A 10887-nucleotide genomic window follows, 5' to 3' on the forward strand; every position below is an offset into this window, starting at 1 on the left:
TATAATATCTGTAGCTACTCAGGAAAATCATTTGCAGGATAGAATGAAATCATGTTTTTATTTCAAACTGATTTAATATATTAAGTAGGTAGGTTCCTAATAGTAACATTGTTAATCTTTACTGAAATTATTTTGCATCCATTTGATGTTAATTTGTTATATAACATTTTACAAGAACAAGGAATCTTTTTTCTTACGTATTACTGCTAATATAGTTTCACATTTAAGGACAAGTGCACATTAAGGTACTTTTTATAAAGTATTATATAACTAATTGTTACATCAGTGGGGATACGCCGTTAGAATATAAGTTTCCTTATTTTTAAATAAAGCTGAGCCTTTAAATAACTAAATAAATAGTAATTGTATTAAATTGTAGATTCAGATGACGACACACTCGTGAGGGAACACCAGACCGCGCATGGGGATCGTCGGACAAGCTGAAACGTAATTAAATAGGCCACTTTAGAGCTTGTTTTTAGGCTATTTTTAGTTACTTGCTTTCATGACATGATTTTTATGAAACGTCAGTACAAACATTTACTTTTGAATTTGTATGGAAAATGTGTAACATGGTTAATAAAAGCGATTAAACGTCGTACTCATTGTTACTTATTTCGTAATTATAATTCCAAAATAAGTCAAAAAGAAATAAGATTGATATTTGATCATTTTTAACTGGCTTATACTTTGATAAACAACTACTACTATTTGGTAGTTGTAAAGGTAGAACGACATGTCTTATTTGGGTTCACATATTAGCACCAATCGACAAAACGACATAATTATATCGTCAGAATCGATAAAATGACCGTGACTAAAATTTATCACATTGCGCATGTTAACCCTACAGGACATGGGCCGAATAATGGTCTTCTTCGTCGTTCCCTCACTGCTGAGGATCGCGACCACAGGTTATGGTTTTCCACTCGGTACGGCTATATGCTGCGTGGACCGCCCTCTGTATGCTGCCGCCCACCGTCTTCTTCACAATGTCAGACCACCTCGTAGGCGCCCTTCCTCGCGCACGTTTGCCATCCATTTGCCCAACGATGATCTGCTTCTCCAGACTGTGCTTCGGAGACCGCATAATATGTCCGAAGAAGCTTAGGGCACGATTCCGGCATATTGAGGAGAGCCGCGTCGTGATCTTGAGCTCTTTTAATATGGACCAATAATACTAATATGCTTCAATTACATGGGACTTAGATATAGCTGGCGAAGAGTGAGTGTATACACTATACATCTTTGTCTGCCGTTTCGGGGATATTGTGATGCTTTGTTGGGTTATGCTCAGCTGCTTATCTTTAGGGCTTGTCGTAAAAACCGACAAAGGGATTGTATCATTTCTAACATGATGATGGATTGATCACCTGTCACCATATCGTTCCACATCTTAGGACATAGTAGTCTTCTCATTACTCGTGGCTCTGCCTACCCCCTCGGGGATACAGGCATATGCTATATGGTATGCTGCCCTCCCTTTACGGGTCACAAGCGTCTTTATTAATTTACTTTAAACCTTTGACCACAGTTTCACTTATGTAAATTATGATATGGGCTAAGGTGTGGTATGTATACCTAGCAAATTGCCCCGATCCCTGCAGACACCTCCTAATTTCATTTTAAGTTATACCAGTAATTTTCTTATCCGCCGAAAGGGAAAGGGACGTACGATTGTCAACAATATAATTTTAAAACGAATAACCCGGTCGAATAAAATAGGCATCTCGCTGGTATGCAATCCGTTTGACATGCTGTCTACTTAACTCTGTCGGGTTATTGGCCGATGTAAAATTTTTAGACGGTTGTTTTCGATTTCTGCTTAAAATTGACGTGTGTTCTATAAATTTTATGCATGTCGATTACCCGTCCCTTTCTTTTTCAATGGATAAGAAAATGACAGGTACCTATAACTTGAAATAAAATTAGATGGCGTCTGCAGGAATTAGCACCAAAGTATGATTTTGTATTTATAGTTTTTGAAATACAGATTGCGCCAGGAAGTCCCATTTTAGCCTGGCGGGTTTACCTTCTACATCAGCGATTCCAGTTTTTGTAGATAGAACTATAATTTATTTTGACAACCCTAAATATATTGCTATCCCTTACTTACACTTTATGCAAGAAAGAAATACAGCTAGTTTGGGACTGTCAAATTAAAGGCAAATTAATTTGGTGCTTGGCAGAATCGGTACCGTAGTACCTGAGAACAAATATGAAATTGACCTTTTTCACAGCGGCGCCCGTAGAAGCCGGTGCCCTCACATTTGCAGGTGAACCCTGGATCCTGTACCGTCTGAATACATATCCCTCTCAGACACGGCATCCGGTAGCAGATATTCGAGCTCCTCTCTGAAGATTAAATTAGGACATATATTATTGTCTGTTAGGTACTTCTTTTCACATTGGCTTGTATTGATTGTGAGGTCGAAGAAATAGAAATAGGTACATAATGTTTCGGATCTTCTATCGTGTGGGTTGTGAGGTGGATTACCAACCCCATCAACCCTGGTGCCAGGGTTATTATTGAGCCGCCATAGGCCCCTGACATGTCTCATGTAACGACTACGTACTTACACCAGTAAGTAGTAACCGGGACCAACGGCTTAACGTGGCTTCCGAAGCTCGGATCATCTTACTTTTGGACAATCATGTGATTAGCCTGTTATGTCCTAACCAAACTAGGGATCACAAAGTGATTTTTGTGTTTTGTCCCCACTGGGATTCGAACCCGGGACCTCCGGATCGTGAGCACAACGCTCAACCACTGGACCACGGAGACCGTCATGTTTCGGATAGATGGCGCGAAGGACGTAATATACGATCCCGACGACCCTATCACTCTAGCCATAGAGGCAGCCAATCAGCTCGCGACACCAAACACTTCAGGACCCCGATACCGACCCTGCCGGCGTGGTCGACGATTTCCCTCATTCAGCGCTTATCGCTATCGACCCACTAGGGACGATTAATTCTTTCAAATATTTTTCCTCTCAGAAGACGCCCTGAGCCGAGGTTCGCGCCCAATTGGGCACCCTCAGGCCTGTTGTCTTAAACGTTGTACCGGGTGAGAGCCTTCAGCGCTCCCCATTTGTCCGGCCAAGTAGTTAATGCCATCTGCGGCAGATCTACAATAAGTCACGTCAAAAAAAAGATAGATGGCGCCGACGTCGGCGTAATGACGTTATAGATCGGAAAATTCGCTTTGACAAGATGAGGAGGAGGTTATGCAATATCATATTTGATAAAATCAATCATTTATAAAATAAGAGTCGTGGCCCGTGACGTCATCCAGCACTCTGATAGACTGGGTTTTACTTTCAAGTTACGTACCCATTTTCATTCACCGGTTGTCGACCAAAGTTACCTATGGCAATGTGTGTAATGGGGGACAAAAAACAAAGAGATGGCGTAGTCCAGAATCCAGATTCTCGGATTGGTCGGGTACATAATATTCAAAAATGCAGTGTTGCTTGATATTTGGATCAGACTTTGTATACATTTATTTTGCTACCTATATTATTTCTCTTTATTTTGGTCAGAATAATAATGGGCGGTGGATGTGTTGTACCTGGTTGAAATGACAAGGGTCATCATTAATATAAAGATAGAAGATGCATAGTAACAGTAGGTATGTCTGTTATCTATGAAATTAGAATGTTAAACGAAGCCGAATTTGTATAGCGCCATCTATTTGTTTTTTGGGAAAGTAGCCTGGAAAGTCCCGCATTGACAGACGCGAGCCGTCGCGCCATACTGTAGAGGGAATCGACGTTGGCAACGCCAAAATGCGGGTATAACTCCCGGCAAACTTCTTGAGCATCGAGTGTCGTAGTGGGGGAAAGTTCGCGCACGTACACTTCCGTGCAAAAAAATGAACTTTTGATTATTTTCTTAATTTCATTAAAAAAAACAATTATTATAAATAAAACTAAACTTATATTATTATAGTTTATTAAGACTTATATTATTATATTTAATAAAAAACTAATCGTCACGTAAGTATGATATTCCTTCCATGAGGTTGAAACCAGCAATACCAGAGCTAGTGCTAGGTTTTGGATCTGTAGACATATAGACCTCGTGCTAAATTCTTAAACTTAAACAAATGAGTAATAACAAAAAAAAACGAACAAAAGAGCAATAACAAAAACGTGACAGTTTCACTGCACGCAAGTGTATTCGGGAGTCAAAGGGACGAAGACAGAGTGCGCGGGGGAAGTATCGACTGATCTACCAATAGCCGGTCGATGCGGGACTCACCCGCCCCCGCGCCCCGTACCGCACCACCAAAGAGATCTAAAATTCGGTTGTGCGCAGTCAAGGTCGATGCTCAAGAAGTTTGCCGGAACCTATACTTCACGGTACCTACTCAAAATACTCAAATACGTTTTACCTCTGAGAGCGTCGAGACAGTCCCTCCTTGTACGGTAGATGTACTCGGTCTTGCAGCCGAAGCCACACGTGCATGCCGCACCGTAGATCTTGCACCCATTCTGCGTCTGATCCGGCTCACATGCCCTCGCGCACACTGCAGATAAACACATAAGTACATTGTTCTCCCTCAGAGCACAGACGTTTCTTTGTGTAAAGTAGGTCCCTTTGGTATGTTAGGTATGAAGGCAACTTGCGATAATGTAATAAGGACACAAGAACAGACTTGACATTCAAAAAGAGAAAATAAATCGAAAAGAAAACTGATTCGGACAGGACTTGAACCCGCAGCTCTTGTCAAGCCAGGAGCACCATTACACCACTGGGTCTCTCCCTCATTCAGCGCTTATCGCTATCGACCCGCTAGGGTCGATTAATTCTTTCAAATATTTTTCCTCTCAGACGACGCTCTGAGCCGAGGTTCGCGCCCAACTGGGCACCCTCAGGCCTGTTGTCTTAAACGTTGTACCGGGTGAGAGCCTTCAGCGCTCCCCATTTGTCCGGCCAAGTAGTTAATGCCATCTGCGGCAAATCTACAATAAGTCACGTCAAAAAAAAACCACTGGGTCTACGTTATTTACGTATTCCTATCTTAAGATAGATACTTAGGTAAATAAATATGTCGCAAAATAATAAATATATAGAATAGTAGCAGAATATTTCATATTTCCAATTGAAACTAACTCTTATGTGACATGCTGGAATCGCTGTAAACTGCAACGTTCATAACACTCGCAGTTGCAATTTTCATTAAAAAGTTTCCATCGTTCGTCCTCAGAAGTATTATCAACAAGTAACTATATACTATATGTGTATGTTATTTGATGTGAAATATCTCATAATGCACAGCTTTGCTCGCTATCTTGTTAGGATACCGGGAATTTCAAAGCTGGATGTGTTTTATCGTGCTCGCTTCCGTTATAGTTTGAACCATTTGAACTCACTGAAGTCGGCCATCGAAATTTTATATAATAAATACAGAATCGTAACATGATAATTATGATAGTTATGTAACATTGGGTTATGTAAGCTACTCTCTAACGGGACCGAACTATGTGGTGACAAAATGGTGTAATGACCATAAGGTTCATGATAACCCTAAAATTCTTTTGTGAGACGTATCACGGGCATGAATTTATGTACGTGTCGTGGCCAGATCGTAGCATTGACCATTTCATGATGTGTCATGTGTTCGATCATTTCATGAAATGGTCATATTTCATGAAATAGCCAACTTAAGTTGCCCATATAGTTGAAACGTCAACGTTTTTAAACGTTGATTATAATGATATTTCAATCATTGTTTGGCCATATCGTTAATGTAGGCGGTGTCCATGCTATGTGGTGTAATAAAAATGCGAAATCGATTCATTTCTTATTATAGAAAATTGTACAATTACATTGATTCATTACAATATTAATCAAGTTTTAAATATAAGCGATACCAGCGCCACTACCAGCGGATAATGTTACTAGTTTTACGATATGATTGCCAACGTTTGGCCATATCATCAAGTAATCATGCATTTAGTTGTTCATATCGTTAAACGTTTTGTGTTCATTGTTTTGGTCAAACTACATCATGATGTGGCCAACGTGTGATATTCTATTTCATGAAATATAACCATTTCATGAAATAATTCTAAGATCTGGCCACAACATTATGTATCTGTCCAGTTAGATAGTCGCAACCTATGTTTTTATATAAGTAACTAGTGTGTTACTATAGTAACATAATTATTATACATCAATGTACCTACTTACGACTATCTTGCTACCTCATAATTATGTTATATGGGTCGTTCTTCTTTTTTATCGACAATGATCTGTCCTTCGTTCTGCTTCTGATAAGTTATGTTTTAGAATTTTGTTTCATGTTTCCATTGTCCAAAAATATAGTTATCTTATTATACTCAAAATACAAGCAAAATACTAATCGGTTCCTCAATTAGTCCTTAGAAGCTTGATTGTTTTTCACAAAATTCTGTGACAAAGTGGTAAATTAAAATGCTGTCTCCGATGAAAAGGACCACTCTGTCACAATATTTTTTGGAATGTGTCTACAAAGAAAAGTATGTTACCAAGATAAAGAGAACCTCTAAATGGTCCTCTACAGACACATCTTTATATGATGTTTTAAAATATTTAATGCCGTTATAATTTTAAAGATGTTAAATCCTATAAATTGAGAAAATGTCTTTTTATTGTCGATAAAAAAGAAGAACGACCCACATACATCATCATCATCAATTTAATAGCCACGCTCTTGTCGGTGCAGCATTTTCCATGCTACTTTTTTAGGGAAAAATAGGGCAGTGGTTTCCCTCTTGCCTTCTGCATGTTATACGTATACATATAACCTAACATAAACATAACATAAACAGCCTATATACGTCCCTCTGCTGGGCACACCTAAATAACCTAAATAGGTAAATTCTATATGAATAGTTATCCAGCGGACCACGCCACGCTTCTCTCGTGTGGGTTGTGAGGTGGATGACCAGGCTCATCTACCCTGGTGTCAGGGTTATTATTGAGCCGCCAAAGGCCCCTGATGTGATTCAAGTATCGACTACGTACTTATATCAGTAAGTAGTAACCGGAACCAACGGCTTAACGTGCCTTCCGAAGCATGGGTCATCTTGCTTTCGGACAATTAGGTGGTCAGCGTGCAATGTCCTAACCAAACTAGGGATCACAAAGTGATTTTTGTGATTTATCCCCACCGATCGTGATCGTAAGCAGAACGCTTAACCACTGGACCACGGAGGCCGATCGAAATATTTGGAATAGAATAGACAAAACATTAAGTAGGTAAAGATAATATATCAATGGGCAATGGGGTTTAATCTTGTTGCTTGAGAACCTGTTAAACATGCTTAAGAACCCGACCACTGGGTATTGTTTGGGTTGTTACCCATGCACCGAGTAAACCCGACGGATTACCTAAGACAAGTGGAGCAAAGTTGGCTGAAGAGCTGTGGTCCACAAAAGATGGGAAATGTAATGGAATGTTTTTGAGAAGCCGACACTAAGATGTGAGATTATTAAAATTTAACTCAATACTTTACTCTGATGAGCCCTGCAGATAGCGCCATACGTGTTGCCAAGTTCTGGGCCGATGCTATTTAGTTAGCCAGCGACACGATAAGAAGAAAATACTAACCAGTCCGAAGCTCAGTAGTACAATTTTTGTATCCGGATTGTAAATCTGAACTTGAATTAATTCGATTCTCGGCATCATTTACTTATAGATAATAATTTTATCTATTTACTTATAGATAAAACGAGCGCGGATTTTTGTTGCAAAATTCAAATTTTCTATTGGTGTAGTTCTACACTGGTATGGCGTTAGCAGCGCAACGGGAAAAAGGCTTGGGCACACCCAAAGCAGGAGCAGCTCAGATGCAGCGCGAGGGCATTTCAGTTGCCATAATTGCCGTGCAATATTCTCCCACATTTTTTTTAACGTGATTTGCCGCAGATGGCATTAACTACTTGGCCGGACAAAGGGGGAGCGCTGAAGGCTCTCACCCGGTACAACGTTTAAGACAACAGGCCTGAGGGTGCCCAGTTGGGCGCGAACCTCGGCTCAGGGCGTCGTCTGAGAAAAAAATAAGTGAAAGAATTAATCGACCCTAGCGGGTCGATAGCGATAAGCGCTGATTAAGGGAAATCGCCGACCACGCCGGCTGGGTCGGTATCGGAGAAGTTATTCTCCCACAATGTTGTGTTTCCTGTATATTTGTAAGTATTTGTATTTTTGTGCCCAAATTCGACGTATTTGAACTGCTCTGCAGCTGCGCTGCAACTGCGCAGACCCACGCTCAAACTGCCTCGGCTGGGTTGCTATTGCTTTTGGTAGGATGAAGTCTTAATCTTACCACGGTTCCATTCGGATTCAAAAGCGAGATCTCAAAATGTTCATTACAGAAATTCATAACAGAGTAGTGAACGGCTTATTGATTGATTGCGATTAATATATTACATTCAAATTGCTTACATTCAAATCTTACAAATTGCTGTCGATATTTAGGTATACCTACACCAATCTATGTGCGTACTAAATTATTGACTAAGTGATTGATAACATTGGCTTTATTCAATACTACTTATACGCATTCGTATTGCACTCATAAACATCGTACTTATTAATACAATCGCAATATAGGCTAGTTTGGTTATCTATTAGGTATCCATTTAGATACTTAACTAAACTATTTTATCTCAAAACCATCGTAGTTATGAATTGTTTTCAAATGATTAGGAATCTGCCCAGCTTCATTCGAATTATGTTATTTTATTTTATTTAGGAAGATTAAAATAATAACTATAGATCTAGACAATAGATGTAAACAATGTTAATGAGAAATCTCCAAAAATAGAAAATAGACTTAAACAGGCATAAGTATAATATCTACGTACCTACTTATATATTCATTATGTATATACAAAATACAAGGAAAACAACAGTTTATACACAAACATAACGTAAAAAAAAAAACAATTTTGATATGATGTTTCAATAATTTCATGCTACCGCGCAAGAACCGCGCATTTCTCGCCGGGTCTGTACTGAGTCTATGCCTCTGATTAAGCTAAAAATAAACAATCGTTAAAAATATAGAAAAACAAAGAATAGTAGGTTATCGTGAAAGGTGGTAGCAGGCGCTTTATCGTAGAATATCCTTCCTTCTTATCTCATCGGGTAAGTCTAAAAGGTGATAGGTTACACACAAATAAAGCGTTGTCGACAACAGGAAGCTTTGTACTGATACTAGATAACGAAACAAACAAGTTTATGTTTATCCGATAGTTTTTGGTTTACTAAAACCATCTAAACATGTTATTATAAATCAGTGAAAAATAGCATTTCCATGAAAATAAATACCTATTCAACTACGCGTCAAATCTTTGTAATTAAATAAGCCTCTCTCTGTTTTTGAACCAATTTATAAAATTATAATATTTTTAAATTCAGTGTTCTATTTTGAAGGCACAATTATTCCACTATTTAAGGCTAGAACGCAAACAGAAAATTAAATACAATCGCTAGGTGAAAATAGGTACTTACAGGCGTAGCAGGCGAAGGTGATGAGGAGTAGTGCGGCCGTGCTCGCGCGCATCGTGGAGCGGGAATGTGATGTGCCGGGGCGCAGACGCAGATCGCTTCCTGCCACTGAGTGTGAATGCCCGCGGTATCGCGCCTGCGCCCTATCTCGCGCCCTCTACTCACTCTCAGTGTTGCGATACTGAATATAAACGGTATCGATACTCGATAGTATAAATACTATCGACTGATTTTTGTGTAATAGACGCTATCCATGCTATTGATATTATTGAATTGTGATACCATCGATACTATTGATAGTATGTGATACTATCGATAGTATCGATAGTCGATATCGTAACGAGTAACGACACTACTTACTGTGTACATCTCGAGCTCTTAAGCCGTGCTTAGGTAGATAGAATGTCCGATTTACAATGACGGGTGTTTTTAACTAGAGGGGTCCATGTTTGAAATAGTTTGAATGCTGAACAGGTTTTGATTAAATTTTCCGTTAACCATCTTTGTACCTTAAAATTTTTTCTTGTTTTATTTTCTGTTATAATGACGACAAAATAACTATATTTTAGACGTGTAAAAACAATTAGAGTTGGTTGTAACTTACTTACCTATCTACTAAGTTTCTGAAGTTCTCTACATTTAATACTGGCATTTATTTGGTAAGTTCTAGGAAAACGCAAGTTTAACGATGTTCAGGATCATAATGTCAGAGTTTCATTAGCGACGTCGCGTCGGCGACGATATTAATTAGACGTGGTATTATCTGTCAAAAGTTTCAGCTTTTGATGACGATCTAGTTGCTCGCTGCGACTTCATAACTTCGAGTTAGAATTCAAATGCACAGGCATATAATGTAGCTCGCGCAAATGTCATCATAATATTAACTAAGTTCTCTAAAGTCAAGTATGTATGGTGCCGATTGGGGCAACCACCAACTTAATTTCACAGGACTAAAACTAACTCCGTCTCTTTCTTTCACTTATGGTAAGAGAAGGACGGCACTAATTCAAGAGGTGTCAAATTAAAATTATATTAATTTTCTATCCGCCTGAACAGGCACCATTAGTTTCATGGAGTTCATTTAGTGTAGGTACCAGAAGATCAAATCGTGTTTTTTCTAACATCATTGATTACTTGTGGCTCTGCCCACCCCTATCGGAATTATGGGCGTGAGTTTATGTAAGTAGATATGTGGACTGTGGACCACAAATGGGCAATAGGCTCATCACCGTTGTCACAATACGGTGTATAGATAATAGGTACTTATACGTACGTTAGGTCTTCGTATTAGAAATGTCAGGTTATCTTCTGGTTACTTGTGGCTCAGGCTCTACCCACCCCATTAGTGATAACGGCCGTCACTTTACATACGTATGTAA

The 10887-nt window shown here is 39.2% G+C and overlaps 1 protein-coding gene across 1 annotated transcript; it reads right to left on the reverse strand.

Moving 5' to 3' along the window:
• Positions 1-54: 54 nt before the first annotated feature.
• On the reverse strand, positions 55-9671 carry LOC126380168 (cubilin-like). Its single transcript, XM_050029441.1, has 4 exons — positions 9512-9671; positions 4400-4534; positions 2230-2355; positions 55-440 (listed from the first exon to the last, which is right to left on the reverse strand). Exons 1-4 carry the CDS (start codon positions 9561-9563, stop codon positions 382-384), a joined length of 372 nt encoding a protein of 123 aa, XP_049885398.1. The 5' UTR covers positions 9564-9671; the 3' UTR covers positions 55-381.
• Between the last annotated feature and the right edge of the window lie 1216 nt (positions 9672-10887).

This window comes from Pectinophora gossypiella, chromosome Z (assembly GCF_024362695.1).
Source record: "Pectinophora gossypiella chromosome Z, ilPecGoss1.1, whole genome shotgun sequence".
NCBI classification, from domain to species: Eukaryota; Metazoa; Arthropoda; class Insecta; order Lepidoptera; family Gelechiidae; genus Pectinophora; species Pectinophora gossypiella.